Here is a 20,912-nt window from a genome sequence, read left to right as displayed (position 1 = left end):
GCAGATCTGGGTAGGTATATACTATTTCTGATTGAATTGGCAGATCTGGGTAGGTATATACTGTTTCTGATTGAATTGGCAGATCTGGGTAGGCATATACTGTTTCTGATTGACTTGGCAGATCTGGGTAGGTATATACTGTTTCTGATTGAATTGGCAGATCTGGGTAGGTATATACTGTTTCTGATTGACTTGGCAGATCTGGGTAGGTATATACTGTTTCTGATTGACTTGGCAGATCTGGGTAGGTATATACTGTTTCTGATTGAACTGGCAGATCTGGGTAGGCATATACTGTTTCCAGTCTAATGCATTTTATATATGGTTAAAAATGTTTTTTTAAAGATTACTTGGAGCTTTTACCTGTTCTAATTGCTACAGTCTTTCAAGATCATTACCATGGTAGCTAACAGTTTTATATGATGAAAAACGCTGTTATAAGTGTGATTTTCATAACTTCACAATTCGGAGCCCTTTAATATACTGTTATAATATAATTAACATATAATAAGGAGGAATGACATTTTTAAGTCCATGTCATCTGGAAAAGTAAGAACCATTATGACACAGCTTTGTTTAAATACGTTTATTTGGGATGTTGCATGATTCAAGTTACCATTACTTTCAGTTTGCTTTAAACTGAAACCCTAAAATGTTGACTGCACTAAAACAGACTAGTTTCCAAAACGGTCAACAAAATGGGTCAGCATAGTGCACACATTTCTATGATGACATGGATTCTCTCATGGCAGCTTCCTCATTGTCTTGAGTGGACAGGTGGAGTTTTGTTTTTGTTATGCTAAAGGTGCTTTAGTTTATATAAAAGTAGGTACATGTTTGTATCTTTGTTCTGTAATTTCAGTGTGATGCTTAAAGTATCCTTAGTAGGTTGGACTGTGTTGAAATGTAAGGAATCATATGATGTGTAGATCGTCTGTTACCATAATGTATTGTATATACAGGAACGACTAGTATATCTTGCTTCATCTCTCATAGCACAACCCCTATGATAATTTGTTGCAAACCATTTCATTCTATTTTATTCAGCCATTTGTACAAGTAAACTATGAAACATTGCAGTTACTAACTTGTTATGAAACCATGAATCAATATGTTATAACATGCGCTAGCCAATGTCCATAACCACCAACTGCATCACCTACCTAACTGTGGAATAGCAGGAACCATCAGAAAGTTCTTTCAACCCATATTTATTTTACATTGGTATGCATTTTGTAATGGGGTCCATAGTGATACCACATTATTTAGAGAATCATGTTGTAACAAGTGCATTATAGTGAGGGAGAGCTCTGTGTGTTTGTGTGTGCATATACAAACATGCACACTGATAAAAGATTGTTATCCCATATGCTTAAAGGTTAAATAATTCTAAATGGGTTTACCATGACTTCTGTGCTGGGAGCCATTCGACCCACTGTGCCAACTTTAGCTGGAGAGATATCATAACTTACAAGAGGACTGGTCTCTGTCAAGCCATAAGCTGCAATAAAGAATATTTGTAATCTATGCTAATTATTCACCCAAAAAGCACAGTCTATACAACTTGTTAAGTCACACAGCTAATACAGAAGCTGTAATAAAGCATATTTTTAAATCTAATGCTAATTATTCACCCAAACAGCAGGGTCTATAGAACTTGTGAAGTCACACATCTAATACATAAACTGATCTTCCAACAGAATATGTCATGGTACACTGAATCAGTACTGTTTGTAAGCAAGTGTACATTATATGCAGGTAGATTCTGTGAACAATGTCTTCTCTTAAATGTAAGAAAATTCAAAACATGCATCTAAGACTTTCTCCTTTTGTTTCTTACTTTATTATTTGGTCTTCTTATAAATAATTAAATTATAGTCATATAAAATAAGCAGTACAAGTAATGACTTCAAGTTCACTAACTGAATGATGTGAATTTTTAAAGTTAAAATTTAACAACAAAACACTTATTACATAAGTATTTAATCCCTCAATAAATTGCTTTTAAATTGCTTTAATTGCTTACTGAGCTTCAGTTGATTTCTGCTTCAAATATTCTTAATAAAACTAATTGTTCTACGAAGCATGGTATCTCACTTGATACAACATATTATGATGTAAATCTTCTATGGAGCATGATATCTCACTTGATACATATTATAATGTAAATCTTCTATGGAGCATGATATCTCACTTGATACAACATATTATGATGTAAATCTTCTATGGAGCATGATATCTCACTTGATACAACATATTATAATGTAAATCTTCTATGGAGCATGATGTCTCACTTGATACAACATATTATGATGTAAATCTTCTATGGAGCATGATGTCTCACTTGATATAACATATTATGATGTAAATCTTCTTTGGAGCATGATGTCTCACTTGATACAACATATTATAATGTAAATCTTCTATGGAGCATGATGTCTCACTTGATACAACATATTATGATGTAAATCTTCTATGGAGCATGATATCTCACTTGATACAACATATTATAATGTTAATCTTCTATGGAGCATGATATCTCACTTGATACAACATATTATGATGTAAATCTTCTATGGAGCATGATATCTCACTTGATACAACATATTATAATGTAAATCTTCTATGGAGCATGATGTCTCACTTGATACAACATATTATCATGTAAATCTTCTATGGAGCATGATGTCTCACTTGATACAACATATTATCATGTAAATCTTCTATGGAGCATGATGTCTCACTTGATACAACATATTATAATGTAAATCTTCTATGGAGCATGATGTCTCACTTGATACAACATATTATGATGTAAATCTTCTATGGAGCATGATGTCTCACTTGATACAACATATTATGATGTAAATCTTCTTTGGAGCATGATGTCTCACTTGATACAACATATTATGATGTAAATCTTCTTTGGAGCATGATGTCTCACTTGATACAACATATTATCATGTAAATCTTCTATGGAGCATGATGTCTCACTTGATACAACATATTATCATGTAAATCTTCTATGGAGCATGATATCTCACTTGATACAACATATTATAATGTAAATCTTCTATGGAGCATGATGTCTCACTTGATACAACATATTATCATGTAAATCTTCTATGGAGCATGATGTCTCACTTGATACAACATATTATCATGTAAATCTTCTATGGAGCATGATGTCTCACTTGATATAACATATTATCATGTAAATCTTCTATGGAGCATGATATCTCACTTGATACAACATATTATGATGTAAATCTTCTATGGAGCATGATATCTCACTTGATACAACATATTATAATGTAAATCTTCTATGGAGCATGATGTCTCACTTGATACAACATATTATGATGTAAATCTTCTTTGGAGCATGATGTCTCACTTGATATAACATATTATGATGTAAATCTTCTTTGGAGCATGATGTCTCACTTGATACAACATATTATGATGTAAATCTTCTATGGAGCATGATGTCTCACTTGATACAACATATTATGATGTAAATCTTCTATGGAGCATGATATCTCACTTGATACAACATATTATAATGTAAATCTTCTATGGAGCATGATGTCTCACTTGATACAACATATTATCATGTAAATCTTCTATGGAGCATGATGTCTCACTTGATACAACATTTTATGATGTAAATCTTCTATGGAGCATGATGTCTCACTTGATATAACATATTATCATGTAAATCTTCTTTGGAGCATGATGTCTCACTTGATACAACATATTATGATGTAAATCTTCTATGGAGCATGATGTCTCACTTGATACAACATATTATGATGTAAATCTTCTATGGAGCATGATATCTCACTTGATACAACATATTATAATGTAAATCTTCTATGGAGCATGATGTCTCACTTGATACAACATATTATCATGTAAATCTTCTATGGAGCATGATGTCTCACTTGATACAACATTTTATGATGTAAATCTTCTATGGAGCATGATGTCTCACTTGATATAACATATTATCATGTAAATCTTCTTTGGAGCATGATGTCTCACTTGATACAACATATTATGATGTAAATCTTCTATGGAGCATGATGTCTCACTTGATATAACATATTATCATGTAAATCTTCTTTGGAGCATGATGTCTCACTTGATACAACATATTATCATGTAAATCTTCTATGGAGCATGATGTCTCACTTGATACAACATATTATCATGTAAATCTTCTATGGAGCATGATGTCTCACTTGATACAACATTTTATGATGTAAATCTTCTATGGAGCATGATGTCTCACTTGATATAACATATTATCATGTAAATCTTCTTTGGAGCATGATGTCTCACTTGATACAACATATTATGATGTAAATCTTCTATGGAGCATGATGTCTCACTTGATATAACATATTATCATGTAAATCTTCTTTGGAGCATGATGTCTCACTTGATACAACAGATTATGATGTACCTCACTCTATCTGACTTGGAAAATCTCTTAATACAAAATTAATAAACACTGAATCTTGCTATCCATACTGCTGTCAAAACTGAAAAAGTGATACCAATGTTTCTAACACAGGCAACAAAACTAAAACTTTTAACATCATGAATGCCCACAGAATGGGGGGTGGGTGGGGCAAACATGTAGTGGTTAGCTGTTAAGTTATATGGATGGTGGGGCAAGTACCCTGCCTTGCCCTTTTGTGCAAGCACCCATATTTATGAATTATTTTGAATATCAATCTTACCCTGACAAAGTTCTGCTCCAATTCGATTGTTAACTTCTTTCGTCGTGCCCTCTCCAAGTGGTGCTGCCCCACATATGATTGTTTTGACACTGTTGACTTTGAAGTTACTTACAAGTGGACTTTTAGCAAGAAACAAAGCCAGAGGTGGTACCAAATGCATATAAGTTATCTAAAATGCAAAAAAACTTCATTAAACAGGGCTAAAATTAAATGCAACTGAATATTCTTGAGCATTATAAGGAAACAGAAAGTTGAGGGACACAAATATATGGCAAAGCATAAGGGTTGTGCATTATATCAGACGTATTTTGAAAGTTTTACCTGCTGCAACACAGTCATTAAGAACTAAAAGTTAAGGACTATGAAAAATAATATCACTACTGTGTAAGCTTAATTTAAGCCTTTTACCATATCTTCTATCTAGACCAATTTAATCGCAGTCAGACCTCACCAAGGGGCAATTATGTACTTCAGTGTGGCTGAAGGTACATACATACATACATACATACATACATACATACATACATTAGCCTATCGTGTGCTGAAAAATGGCATTAAACCCCACAACAACATACATACATACATACATACATACATAAACATTGGAAGTGGAGCAGTTTGTTGTTACAACTTATTTTGACTGAATTAGTACAAAGTCATCATCACACATCATTTCAATAGGGAATATTTCAAATTTTCTTTCCACTGTCTTTTTGAATATGACCTAATTGTTTGCTAAGGGTCCATCTTTATCCATGAAAATCCAGTCAGAAAGGTTAAAGTTCCCATTTGGACTGAGGTCTCTGTGCGAGTTCCCACTCATAACAATATACATATAAGATAAAAATAACATCCATGTATGAGTTCCAGTTAAAACAAGTATTTTATAGTTGGTTAAAAAAATATAGTCCTCTTAGACATGGCTGGCATGTGCAATTGATTGAAAGGTCATATACCTTGGACATGGCTGGCATGTGCAATTGATTGAAGGGTCATATACCTTGGACATGGCTGGCATGTGCAATTGATTGAAGGGTCATATACCTTGGACATAGCTGACATGTGCAATTGATTGAAGGGTCATTTACCTTGGACATGGCTGGCATGTGCAGTTGATTGAAGGGTCATATACCTTGGACATGGCTAGCATGTGCAGTTGATTGAAGGGTCATATACCATGGACATGACTGGCATGTGCAGTTGATTGAAGGGTCATATACCATGGACATGACTGGCATGTGCAGTTGATTGAAGGGTCATATACCATGGACATGACTGGCATGTGCAATTGATTGAAGGGTCATATACCTTGGACATGGCTGGCATGTGCAATTGATTGAAGGGTCATATACCTTGGACATGACTGGCATGTGCAATTGATTGAAGGGTCATATACCTTGGACATGGCTGGCATGTGCAATTGATTGAAGGGTCACATACCATGGACATGACTGGCATGTGCAATTGATTGAAGGGTCAGATACCATGGACATGGCTGGCATGTGCAATTGATGGAAGGGTCATATACCATGGACATGGCTGGCATGTGCAGTTGATTGAAGGGTCATATACCATGGACATGACTGGCATGTGCAATTGATTGAAGGGTCATATACTATGGACATGGCTGGCATGTGCAATTGATTGAAGGGTCATATACCTTGGACATGGCTGGCATGTGCAGTTGATTGAAGGGTCATATACCATGGACATGACTGGCATGTGCAATTGATTGAAGGGTCATATACCTTGGACATGGCTGGCATGTGCAGTTGATTGAAGGGTCATATACCATGGACATGACTGGCATGTGCAATTGATTGAAGGGTCATATACCTTGGACATGACTGGCATGTGCAGTTGATGGAAGGGTCATATACCTTGGACATGGCTGGCATGTGCAGTTGATTGAAGGGTCATATACCATGGACATGACTGGCATGTGCAATTGATTGAAGGGTCATATACCTTGGACATGGCTGGCATGTGCAATTGATTGAAGGGTCATATACCTTGGACATGACTGGCATGTGCAATTGATTGAAGGGTCATATACCTTGGACATGGCTGGCATGTGCAGTTGATTGAAGGGTCATATACCATGGACATGACTGGCATGTGCAATTGATTGAAGGGTCATATACCTTGGACATGGCTGGCATGTGCAATTGATGGAAGGGTCATATACCATGGACATGACTGGCATGTGCAATTGATGGAAGGGTCATATACCATGGACATGGCTGGCATGTGCAATTGATGGAAGGGTCATATACCTTGGACATGACTGGCATGTGCAATTGATGGAAGGGTCATATACCATGGACATGACTGGCATGTGCAATTGATGGAAGGGTCATATACCATGGACATGACTGGCATGTGCAATTGATGGAAGGGTCATATACCATGGACATGGCTGGCATGTGCAATTGATGGAAGGGTCATATACCTTGGACATGGCTGGCATGTGCAATTGATGGAAGGGTCATATACCATGAACATGACTGGCATGTGCAATTGATGGAAGGGTCATATACCTTGGACATGACTGGCATGTGCAATTGATGGAAGGGTCATATACCATGGACGTGACCGGCATGTGCAATTGATGGAAGGGTCATATACCTTGGACATGACTGGCATGTGCAATTGATGGAAGGGTCATATACCATGGACATGACTGGCATGTGCAGTTGATTGAAGGGTCATATACCTTGGACATGACTGGCATGTGCAATTGATGGAAGGGTCATATACCTTGGACATGACTGGCATGTGCAATTGATGGAAGGGTCATATACCTTGGACATGACTGGCATGTGCAATTGATGGAAGGGTCATATACCTTGGACATGACTGGCATGTGCAATTGATGGAAGGGTCATATACCTTGGACATGGCTGGCATGTGCAATTGATGGAAGGGTCATATACCATGGACATGACTGGCATGTGCAATTGATGGAAGGATCATATACCCTAAAAAGAGCTCATATTAATGAATTCAGCAAACACAAAAGGATTTTAAAACAGAAAGATCGCACAGAGTAAATAAAATAAATGCTTGTTTTATTCACTGTAACAATGACCCTTCAAGCAAAAGAACAAGAGTGCGGTGGGATAAAAGGGTAGAGTTCCTTTTTGGCTGTCCAAATTACTGACTTTGAGACAATGATTATGTATTATTATGCCCTATATTGAGAAAATCATTTTTTTTCATGAAAGATCTGGAAACACAGTATCATGGTAACTGGGTACTAACAGCTGCCTCGCTTGGCGCTCAGCATTAAGAGGTTAGTGTTAAGACTGGTCGGCCTGGTGTCAGGATAATGTGACTGGGTGGGACATCATGCTACATGTCTGCAGCATGATGTCCCAGTGCTAGACATCACTTTAAACTGCCACACTGCAGACATCGAAACGATATGACTGAAAAATTGTTAAAGCTAAGTTAAAAATCCAAGTCACACACACATACTCATGGTAACTGGTGTTTTATACTACATTAAATGTTATTCTCACCTGATGCTGCTGAATGGCTGACAAAAACAGATGTGGCTCAAACTTGGGTAAAATCACAAGCTTGGCTCCCTGAATAACTGGACCGAACTGAACAACCACCATGCCGTAGATGTGATAAAATGGCAGCAAACCAATCAATATGTCCTTCTCTGGTCTCAGGTGCATTGGCCCTCTTAGATGAAAATGTAATAAATTTGCCATGGTGAAGATACATATCAATTTTCACTGACAATATTTTTCATATCTTTTACTCAATAGTGGCTTGCATTCACATGTGTGTGTGCTTATGGGGGGGGGGGGCAGGTATTTTTTACCAATTGTCCTCCACCAAAAACAAAACAATGAAAATTCCATGAAAGATAAGACCAGACTAATAAGAAAAGGGACAATGGGTAATTAAGAGATCACAACATTCAGTCAAATTTGGAAGCATAAAAATGTGGCACTACTTAAACAACGTACACAATAGCAGCTTTTTCGCACAGTAGATAATGAAATTCTGGTATAATTATTACTTCAACATCGACAACAAGGAAAGTTTGGTATAACTGTTACTTCAACATGGACGACAAGGAAAGTTTGGTATAATTGTTATTTCAACACCAACAACATGCTAAGTTTTGCAACATGCCTAAATAGATCTTTTTTCTTTTCATTTCCACTGTATCACTGTACTACATTTCATCCACCAATCTGCATGGCTAGCATCAATAACAATAAATTAATCAAATGCCTTTTATTAAAGTCACTTTTTTATAGTGCAGTACAAATAATGGCTATTAATCTCATTTAAAGAATAAGTAATAAATAAAGAAAAATCAATATCTGCTTACTTTTTTAATTTTTCAGTAAATTTGTTTCATTCATCCAAAATAATCTCGAGAGTAAAATAAAAACTAGGAGGCACAGCCTGTTTTGGCTCCACAAACTGATTGATATCGAGGATGAAAAATAATACACATCATACATTCTATCTTCTTGAAAGGTTTATAGAGACCTATAATTATGCTACAGATCTGAATGAGGTTAATCTCATTAGTGGCTGTTAGAGCAATTGTTTATATTATTGCTATATACACATTTGCAGATGGCAAGTTAAGAAACCAATTGTCCCACTGGAATAAATTACATCAATGTATTTTTCTCGCAAGGACATCAATCAGACTACTGGCACATTTGCAACATTGGCAATGTACCGGTAAAAGTATGACACCTGCCAACCCACCACCTTGAGAACACCATGGAATAAGTTAAAGCAATAGATATCCTCTATGGACAGGTCAGTCAAAGCAATAGATATCCTCCATGGACAGCACCTGACCCTATGTCCATTGAAGGCATCAGTCAATCAACTATCCCACAAAAGATTCCTATGCAAACAGATTTTGTTGTATACCAATACAAATTTGCTGCATACCAATGCAAATTAAACGTACCAGTATATATACAAAATCGGTATTACTGTATGCCAAACTGCATTTGTTGTATACCAAAATGATTTTGCTTTATACAAAAAATATGATTTTCTGTATTCCAATATGAATTTGCTGTATACCAAAATGAATTTGCTATATACCAATACGAATTTGCTGTAAACATATGAATTTGCTGTATTCCAATACGAATTTGCTGTATTTATATGAATTTTCTGCATAACAATACAAATTTGCTGTATATCAAATACGAATTTGCTGTATATATATGAATTTGCTGTATATCAAATACGAATTTGCTGTATTTATACAAATTTGCTGTATACCAATATGAATTTGCTGTATACCAATATGAATTTGCTGTATAACAATATGAATTTGCTGTATTTATACAAATTTGCTGTATACCAATATAAATTTGCTGTATACCAATATGAATTTGCTGTATATATATAAATTTGCTGTATACCAATACGGATTTGCTTTATTACAATATACAAATTTGTTGCCTACCAAATTATCGATACATATCAACTCTTTAGTTCAACATTTTTCATCCAATTTCAGTGAACTTTTCATAGTATACTTATGAGCTATAAGGAATTTCTCAAACAAAATCCTCCAGTCTTCAAGAAAAAATAAGCAAAAAAGTAGACCAATTCTCCACTCTGTGCCATCGCTACCCTGCTGAGTGGATTAATGTGCCTCTTCTATCTGGCGACCCTCAATATGATTTTGTAAATAACCCTTGCATTGACCAGCTATTAAGATCACAGTATAATAATTCCATGCACTCTGCCCCTTTACTTCATTTGTTGTGATGTCTTTCTAAGGTCAGTCTGATATATGTCTTCATTGTAAAAAAAATGTAATTAATTAAAGTTCTTCCTAAAAAAATTGTCTACATGTATTTTTATAAAATGTAACATTACCTATGCTCTTTGTCAAAGTCTTCAATTTGGGAAGTAAGTAGTTTTGGCAAGTTGCCTACAATCAGATAATTAATGCCTAATGACAGTTCCAGGTTTTGAAAACTACTTTTAAACTTTGAGAGTCTGAGGGGTCAATTAAATTGCACTATTGCAGAATGCTAGTTACTAGGTTGGTGCAAGTAAGCATGACCACCTTTAGAAGCCCTGTTGTCCTACTGGGGGTTAAATCAATCGATATCCTCCCTGCGACAGCAATTACCTGCATAGTTGCAAAAGGTTGGCCACAAGATTATAGTGGGTTAACATGACCCCTTTGGGAAGCCCCGTTGTCCCACTGGAGTATGGTAATGCTATCATGTCCTCCTTGGGACAAATGTCTACATTGTCTGGGAATGCGCTCCCGTCATCCTCAAGTAAGGTTGAAAATGGTCTACATGCTTCTGCTTTTCCAACTACAATGATTTCCTATGAAAGAGAAAAGAAACAATGCTACAATTTGAATGTGCAATCATCTTCCAGCTTGTCTGTGGTGTTTTCATATAAAATCTCACAACATTAGATGATAGTTTGTACATCGCTGCAGGCACAGGGATTTGAGTTACTGAATTTAAGATATCAGTGGATGTTCACCTAATTAACTGAATGCGGCAGAAAACAAGTACACATTACAGCACCTTGACCACAATGTTATATCTCTGCAAAGGAGCTTTGCCAAAATGTAAGCCTTGAGAAATAAATAATTGTACATTTTCTCTCAAATGGAAAATAAAAAGTGGGATGCCATGTAAAAATGACCTTGACATTAGTGTACAACGTTTTGCTGAACTTGATTGCTTCCTTGATTATCTCCACCATGGTTGACATGGAAACAATGACGGTTGCTTCTGAATGCTCTAGCTGTTTCTGGATTTCCACTGTAAATAAATAAATAAATATGAATTATGGGTTGCATGTATATAGAGTTGTTACAGATGTGTGTTTATAGGGTTCTGTCCCTGCACAATCGTTACTACTCATTTTATAGCAAAGTCTTTTAGAACAATTTAAAAAAATAATTACTTATCTAATGAAGTTTCATTTGTTCCAGTATAATTATTTATGGTCACTTAACATCTTTAAGTTGATAAATGGCTGAGGAATACATAGTTTGTTAATAATTAAAGAGAATTTAACATTTGATTTTCTCCAAAAATTTAGCTGTATGTTGCAAATTTAAAAACTGATCTTTGGGACCTTGATCTTGGACACCCACCAACTCTTCTGATGTCAAAGAATCCGATGACAACATAACTCTATTTGAAATCATCAATCTTTACCCTGGCCTTGACCTTTTACTCACAGCTAACTGCAGCTGAGGGACATTCAACATGACTATATTTAACTTTCACTCACTTGGTGTATATACTGGATTGGCCGTGCTAACAGTGACACCCATTGCACCACAGGCTAGGAACACCATGGCATACTCTGGACAGTTGGACATAAAAACTAGTAGTGTGTTCCCCTTTCTGAGCCCCAGTCTTCTGAGTGCACTTGCTACTTTGATAGCACATTCCTTTAGCTCTGAGCAGGTATAACTTCTTCCAGTGACATGGTCAACCTTGCAAAAGAAAAAAGACAAACATATTATAAAGACTACACGAGTGCAATGCACATGCCTTACACCTCTGTAGTCAGGGGCTCCAAGCCTGTCTTAGCATGTGCAATCGATGGTACGTGGTTGCCCATTCCAAGCTAATTTCTTCTGCCAAGCCAACATCCAAGCTAACAAAACAGCACTGAATACAATCAACAGTGTTATGTCACTGGTTTATTATCCAAACACATTAGTAGTAATAGCAGAAGGAAAATTAATAGGTATACATGGAAATGGCACTTGGGGAGCTTAGCGGAAAAACCCTACATTAAAAAATATCCATGTGTTTACACTGAGATGGCACTAGGGTGCATAACTAGAAAATCTGTTAACTGTTTTAGTGAGTTCCTTATTCCATGTAGATAAATTTATAGCAAATGGAATTTAGCATGAAAATGTCACTTGGGGTTCTAACTAGAATGACAATGTTAAATTGTTTTATTTTCAATCCAAAAGACCACAAATTCTATCTAGCAACTGCCTTTTGATTACAATCCAACATACATCCATACTATCAAGCAACCATCTTTTTTTACAATCCAAGCACACACCCCTACTATCCATTGAAAAGGGTAGGGAAGTTTACATATGCACTTATACTCACATAATACCAACATACTATGATATATAAGGGTAGTAAGTGTTTACTACTATATCCTCTCACATATGCTATCACAAGAGAAGGGGCATGAGATTTTAAGTTTTTGATTTTGCAAGGAAAAACAAAGACATACTCAACACATACACAACACAAAATTTAGTCAAATATGATGTGTGTCTCTCGAAGTGGAACTGGAAAGAACTGTTGAGTTTTACCACTCCCCTCTCCCAACAGTGGTCATGCCCATGAATGGCATTTGGGGGTGGCAAGTGGGATGACCGCCCCAGGCCCCGCTCTTCAGGGGCCCCACACTTCAGGCCTAAGGTCATCCTTATGAGTTTGTCATGCTATATTCTCTGCCAAATCGTGAAAGTTGATCTAGTCTAGACATAATCAGTGTTTGCAGTAGCATACCAGTCGAGATACTCTGGCCCCGCGCGGTCATGGTCTGCCCTAGGCCCTGTGTACTCCTAATGCCACCTCTGGTCACACCTGCCAGGTCAGGCACACAGGCTGCACACCTATATCCCCATCTGTTTCCATTTTCCCTCCATAATGTATTGATTGAAACAAGTCTAAAACTAGGCTCGTGAACCTCATTCCCCCAATCTTCCTTCTCCTCCTCAGGGATCCAGTCTGGATGGCCCAATTTTCTGAATTTGTCTTTATATCACTGGGAGATTAGATAGTCACCAAAAGGTTCCTGGATGATGACTGTCAATTTTCCCCACAAACTATTTAACAGGACTGGCAAAAAATTAACTTCCTTCATCTTTTCAATGTGTTCCAATATGAGTTTTTGAGTTCATTTTTTGAATCTTAGTCTTTGACAGTTTATATCAGCCATGCAGACTGAAAAATTTGACACGTTCCTGTCCAAGTGTGTTCTTCAACCTTCTAGCACTGCAAGGATGGTGTTGATAACATGTTTCAGCATATATGCTGCATAAAGGAAACATCAGTTTTCCTTCATAATGATGTGGTAGCACAGGATGGTGCAAGTTGGTTGGGGATAACACTTTGCATTTGATCAAACCTTTGTACTGACGAATGTGCTCTGTCAACATTTCAGGGTGCTTGGTAGGAAATCTAGCACATTTGCACACCCAATGGTACTAGGAACACACATCAATGTATTTGATTTGCTCTACCTGAGATTCGTTCAAGTCATACATCAAGCATGTTGCATTGGTTCAACCTCCAACTGTCGTGTGGATTCTAAAAAGGTTTGATATCCATCACATAGTAACTTTCGATATTAAGTCTAAATTCTTGACGAGTTTTGAATCGTCGGTAATAATCATGCTTCCACATTTCTATCACCTGGTATCCTTAACATTCTAACCTCTAGTGTCGTTGGTATGATTGCTTAAGGGAAACAAGTAAGGCACCTCTGAAATCTCATCCAACTTCTTGGGTATATTTCTGTCGTCTAGGTTGCTTATCACCAGTTTTTCTTGACTCCACATTGTTGCTGTCATTCAATGGGAGAATTCCCGGCATGCAGTCAATGGGGTATGTGGCAACGGAATGGCATCATCGAAGATGTTGTTCCCTTGATTTTTGGCATTACTTTCTGACTTTTCAGAGTCCAATCCCCTCGTTCCATCCTCTTTACGTCCCTGATGCCTTTACAAGCATTCCACGTGCACTATGAGAGGCTTCTTGTGTCTACCGCATTTAACTCTATAATTGCTGTCACTAAGCCTGTCGAGGATTTCATATGTAATTTCGTCAAAATTCCCCTTTTTCTCTTTGGCGAAAACAACCAGATACCTGTCTGAAATTGCTCCCAACTGTTCCTGTTATCATAATTGAGCTTCTGTTGCCATGCCACATGATGCATTCCGTGTTCTCTCTGGCGTAACTATGGGAAATTTCTAATCTTCTTTCTAATGCTTGAACGAATTGATATGAAGTGCTATCATGTTGACTGGATGGTATTCCAAACACAACGTCTAATGGCAAATCAACCTCCCTTCCCATCATTATGAAACAGGGAGTAAAACCTGAGGTTTCATGCACTGCTGAATGGTATGCCAATGCTAGGTACAAAAGGTGCTTGTCCCAATCTCTTTGTCGTTCTTTGGCGAAAGCAGATAGGGATGCTCTCGAGCGTTCATCTTTTCCACAATGCCATCACCCTCTGCATGGTATGGACTGGTCCTAGTTTTCTGTATTCCAAGGAGTCAACACACTTCACTAAAGAATTGATCCATGTAAATCTGTCCTGGCACACTAAAATGTGTGACGATTTCCTATACTATCAATTTTGCGATGACTGTAGCTTCCTGGCAGGGCATTGGGAATATCTTAGTCCATTTAGTAAAGTAGTCAGCTATCAAAAGAATGTAAACGTTTCTGTTTTCGGTCCTCGGAAGTGACCCTAAGACGTCAACAGCTATACATTCCACTGGAACCTGGATGCACCCAACTTCATCTGAGCTCACCTTTTCAGTCCTGGTGACTTTCACTTCACACAGGCATCATATCCCTGGCACCATAGTCGCACATCTTAAGTTGGACCCAGCGATACCTTATTCTGATCTTCTCGAGGGTTTTCCTGATGCCAAGGTGTCCTCCACTGTACGATGCATGAACCATACATAGAACATCATTTCTTTTTTCTCGTAGGACTTGACTGAATTTCTCCAGCATTTCTACAGAATATGTAGTTCTTTATCCATAGCTGGTCCCAATGACTCCAGAGGCTTTTGACCAACATGCATCACGCATTATCTTGTAACTTCTTCCCACGGTGGTCGTTACTTGCTTTCAACCCAGCTTAATGCAATTGTGACATCATGGTCAGATTTCTGGGCTTTGGTGAACTCATTGCTACCACAGGAATGTCTGAATCATAGCTGCTAGTATATTAGTCGCAACACTCCATTATTTGTCTGTCTCTGGATCATTGCTGCTTACTTGATTTTCCTCTGCTTGAAAACCATGTTGCTTTTATGAGCCCCCAGAAAGGGCATCAGCATTACGATGCAATCAAGCGGAGTGATGCTGAATCTCAAACTGTGACACAACTTTGATCCAGGGGCCCCCGAATGGCCAAGTGGTCTTAAGTGCTCACTGTCACGGATCATTGCCATCTCACCTCTATCTGCATGGGTTTGAGTCTCAGGCTCGGCCAATATGGGTATGTGAAAAAGCTTTCCAGTAGCTTCTCGTAGGTCAGTGGTTCTTTCCAGGGTTTTCCCAGGTTCTTCCTCCACCATTTACACTGGCTGCCATGTATAGCCTATCTTGTGCTGAAAAATGGCGTTAAACCCTACAACAACAACAACAACTTCGATCCATCCTGTGAGTTGCCCTTCTGGGTTCTTCCATTGCAGTAACCACCCTAGGGAGCTGTGGTCTGTCCTGATCAAATAACGCCTTCCATAAAGGTAATGCTTGAAATATTTCACACAGAATACTTGCGCCAATATATCCTTTCTTGTGAGGCAGTATCTTCTTTCGACTTTCATTAGCGATCACCCAGCATAAGCTACTACCCTCATGCATCTGTCTTGTACTTGTGACAGGAAGGCTCCAAGTTCACTGTCGCTAGCGTCATTGACAAGAATGAAGGGCTTTACAGGGTCTGGGATTGCTAACACCAGGCTGATCGTCAATCCCCTCATCAACTTATCAAAGGAAGACTGACAATTCTCAGACGAGACAAAAGTTCTCCATTTTTCTGCAATATCGTTCAGCTCTTTATGAAGCAGCGATAGCATAAGCAAAGTCCTAGGAAGCTGAGAAGTTCTGTCTACGTCATCAGGACAGCTCCAAGTTCACTGTCACTAACGTCGTTGTCAAGAATGAAGGGCTTTACAGGGTCTGGGAATGCTAAGACCGGGCCGATCATCAATCGCCTCTTCAACTTATCGAAAGAAGACTGACAATTCTCAGACCAGACAAAAGGTCTCCGTTTTTCTGTCAGTCAGTGTAGGTTAGCTGCAGTATTGTCCAGCTCTTTATGAATCAGCGATAGTATAAGCATAGTCCTAGGAAGCTGAGAAGTTCTGTCTGCGACATCGGATTTCTCCAGTCGATGACGGCTGACACTTTCTCTGGATCTGCACGTATACCCTCCTTCGACACAATATATCCCAACTACTTGACCTCTTTTGCAAACAAACAATATTTTTTGAGTTTGAACGTCTGACCAGCTTCTAGCCACTGTCAAAACCTGTCGAAGATATTCCACATCCTTTTCTTACGTGCGTCCTAAGAATATAACGTTATAGAGGTCAATTAAACATATCAGCCATTGGAGGTCCACCAGAACAATCTCGATCATTCTTTCAACGGCTCCAGGTGCATTTGAGAGCCCAAATGGCATAACACTGAACTCTTATATACCTTGCCTAGTTGTGAAAGTCTATCTTGACTGATCATCTGGCTCCATTTCTAACTGCCAATAACCGCTCATGATGTCTGAGGTCAAGAACAAAGTTACCCTTGGAAGTGATTCAAGCGACTCATTGATCTGTGGTAGAGGGTAGGTGTCTACCACACTCACTTTGTTCAAGGCATGGTAGTGGATGCAAAACCTCATTGTACGACCCTTTTTCTTTACTAAAACCAAGGGCAATGACCAAGGACAGGAAGATGGTGAAATTATCCCTTTCTTCAACATGTCATTCACTTGCTTGACAATGTCTTGCCTGGCGCTTATCAGAACCCTTGGTAATTGTATTGTGACCTTGAACTCCCCGTTTCAGTTTCATACAGCGCCATCTACACCTCTTAGAAAATAGATACTAATCAATGATTGTGTAGTACTTCAAAGATCAGCATCAGATACAGGCATGAGTAACTGACATTCTCAAAAAAATGTATCCACGTTTCTTACCTGTTCTTTGGACCATGGCTCTTTTGATGCCCAAGCCAGTTCTTTTAAGTGAACCGGTACTCGAAGCTGCAACTCCCTATTTTGAAAGCAAGAATTTCCATCAAAGTAACTACTCCACCATTCCAATTTCTGGCACTATTGAAGACGACGGCTTATCAAACTTTCATGGAAAGATTATTTCGTGCATCACTGGAATGTTCACTGTTTCAGCGACAATTACTCTGACGCATAGTGCTTGTCCTTTATTTATACAAGGTAAATTCTCCTTGCTGACAGAAAGGCAACCCTTATTAACATCGAGTGGACACAAGTTAATCTTAAAAAAAAATCCAATCCATGAATTCCCTCTGCTGGGATGTCAGCAACCAGCATTTTTTATGTCATCGATGAACCCCATGTAATCTGTTTTTCAAATCAGGAGATTGACACCAGTCCCTTCAATGGTGCCTGCTACATACAACCCGAGGTCAGCATCGAACGATCGGTTTCCAAGTCACTAGGTTGCTTGGTTTCTCATGCATCTTTGTCTTTCATCCCTGTCACATCTCATGCGACCCATCGAATGTATCATTTGGTGCGAACCATTCCTACCTAGCTTCTTAACAGGGCAATCTTTCTTAAAATATCCCAACAGGCCGCACCCGTAACAAGCAAGTTCATCATTTTCTATTTATGTGTCGTTCTGGGACCAGTCTCGATTACTTCGTGCTCCTAACTTCACTCCTAAGTTCATTGACCAATTTTGTAAGCTCCAAAATTTGCTCTCTCTGATCGCTGGCTCTTGTTCTTTCTGTGCTAACATTCCAGACTTGACTTTTACCTTCTAGGCATTTTACTCAAAGAAATGACCAAATAGCTCTTGGAATCTTTAAACTGTACTGATCCTACTTTAATGTAGATGAGTTTGACTTCATTAATGATGACTCTTGGACACTCGGTACCTTGTTCTAATGTTTTAAAAAATATTTTGAGAAATTGTTAGCTATCACTGTAGTATATCGAATGTGAGATGAAAGTTTCACGTCGTCCTGGAATATTAATACAGTTGGGATAGATTCTTGTATACATTTCTCACAGACACTATGAGCTACGAAAAATTTAGGGTTGTGAATGACTTTCTCAAGTGTACAGTAATACCTCGAACATTCGCAAGGTTAGGTTCCAGAACCACTTGCGGATCAGGAGAAATCGCGAATGTTTGGTACGAGTCACTAAAAATGCTAATAAATGCTTATTTCTAGGGTTTAAACCCTAAATATGACCCAAATCATGCTCCCAAAGCACTTTAATTTCATTTAAAAGTTAGCTTAATACATTACCCTTAAAAAGAGAAATAAATGGTTGACGTAAAAATAGAGTACAGTATCGCCTAATGGGTATTTGCCACACTAGCGCATTTACAGTATGGTACATGTATACTAATATTACTCCTATACTAATTCTTTGGCTGCCGTTTTCTTTTGCACTCACAGTAAGGTAAAACCAAGTAATGAATGGGACTGTAAACTTAATGACTGACGTTTTCTTTGTCATTGTCAGGAAGGTAAACTAGGCAAACTTCATATGTCACAGAAGTCATATAACGAAGGTACAATTCAATAAAATAAAGAAAACATGTACGTAGAGGGTACCAATGAAAATTTCGCGAATCCGTGAATTCGCAAATCCAGAAACGCGAAAGCACGAGGTATTACTGTACATGAAAAGTAGAAAAAAAAAATTAAATCCACTTGTTTCTCTTTGCTGTTGGGCTGTTCTTCCTTTAAGTCTTCCTCGAGTTTATTCTCATGTTTTTTAATGTGACATTGATACTCAAAGTCCACAATTTGGTCAAAACAACAACATCTTTTCTTCCCAGACAAATGTGTGCCTCTGGATTACTGCTTCGGATAAGATTTCCATAAATGGAGGACAACTTATTAATTTGCAGGTACTTTTCTGTTATTGAACTCATGGCTTAGGCAAACCACTCACCTCTTCATGACCAGGTAAAAATTGGCTGGGCCGAGTCAAGTTATACTTGTCCCTAGGCTGAGTAAACACATATTCGCATCTTGAGAATAAAAATGAGTATAATTTCTAGTCTTAACAAGCATTGAAGTTCAACACCTCATAACATCTGGCGTGCATCAATTATAAATAAACTTTGCCAAATTATCTGGTGTCATTCTAGAACATTCTGCACAATCAACAACTGCAGTGTCCTTTACAGTTACCTGATGTAAGCTTGATGTTAAATTGGTAAATATTATGAACATATTATGCTGTAGTCCGATATATATCACACACACACACACACACACACACACACAAATCTGTGTTGATACTGATGGACAATACATGTATGTGGGTAAGATGTCAACTGTTCATTCAAATGTGCAATTGTGCTACATTCAAATCTTTCCAGAACAAACCTGCATACACTTTAGACACATACCATTAATTGGTAACAGCCATACATAGTGCGAAGTTCAAAATGGCCCAAGTACAGATGGTTGTGCTATTCCATGTCACCAAACATGGGATTTACTCCAGAAATATAATGTACATGTCACCAAAAGCGGGTGCTGGATAGTTGAGTGTGTTTTTGAAATGTAATGAAAAAGTGGGTACTGGATAGTAAGGGAGAGTTGCTGGACAGTAATCAAAAGTCAGTTGCTGAATTGAAGGGTCTGTTTTGAGTGTGATCAAAAAGTCGTTGCTAGATAGTATATGTGGTGTGTTTAGACTGTAACCAAAAAATGGTTACTGAATATTATGAGTGTGTCTTGGATAGTAGGGGTTATTCGTTGTATTGTAATAAATAAGCAGGCTGCTGGATAGTATATCTAGTGTTCTGGATTCTTTAATTTTTGTTAGTGACTGTAAATTGTAATGATTTTCAATGAAGAAGATATTACATATATAATTTTTGTACACGTGTCTAGATTCTATTTAAGATATTAAGAGTGCCTGTCAATTGCATAAGATCTATACATAGGTGTTGTCAGGTTTCCACTGATAAACATCTTTTCGAGTTCTGAGTTATTTACGGTTGGCAAGTTAAAGTCAGGTGGTTGAGTACTGCGATGTAGGGCACTGAATAGGTATTGTGCAATAATGGACTGATAAGAAAGGTCTGTCTGTTGGGTATATTTTGACATATAGTCACAACAGACTCTTAGAGATGTATATAAGGAGAGAATT

General features: G+C 37.8%; 1 protein-coding gene across 4 annotated transcripts in view; it reads right to left on the bottom strand.

Annotated features, from left to right (window-relative positions):
• The window catches only part of LOC149785000 (uncharacterized), a 51,026-nt gene that overhangs the window by 19,446 nt on the left and 10,668 nt on the right, over positions 1–20,912 (bottom strand). For all 4 annotated transcript variants that reach the window (XM_089978700.1, XM_089978698.1, XM_089978699.1 and 1 more), the window contains exons 3-8: positions 12,030–12,237; positions 11,433–11,551; positions 10,897–11,102; positions 8,273–8,444; positions 4,749–4,917; positions 1,404–1,501 (exon numbers count right to left, since the gene is read on the bottom strand). In XM_089978700.1, the coding sequence (XP_089834826.1) occupies positions 1,404–1,501; positions 4,749–4,917; positions 8,273–8,444; positions 10,897–11,102; positions 11,433–11,551; positions 12,030–12,237 (972 nt within the window). The remainder of the gene's footprint in view (positions 1–1,403; positions 1,502–4,748; positions 4,918–8,272; positions 8,445–10,896; positions 11,103–11,432; positions 11,552–12,029; positions 12,238–20,912) is intronic.

The sequence above is a fragment of the Sinohyriopsis cumingii genome, chromosome 13 (genome assembly GCF_028554795.1).
Source record: "Sinohyriopsis cumingii isolate HCF-2022 chromosome 13, ASM2855479v2, whole genome shotgun sequence".
Classification (NCBI taxonomy): Eukaryota; Metazoa; Mollusca; class Bivalvia; order Unionida; family Unionidae; genus Sinohyriopsis; species Sinohyriopsis cumingii.
The sequence above is the reverse complement of the archived record's forward strand: the minus strand, read 5'-3'. Positions and strand labels throughout refer to the sequence as shown.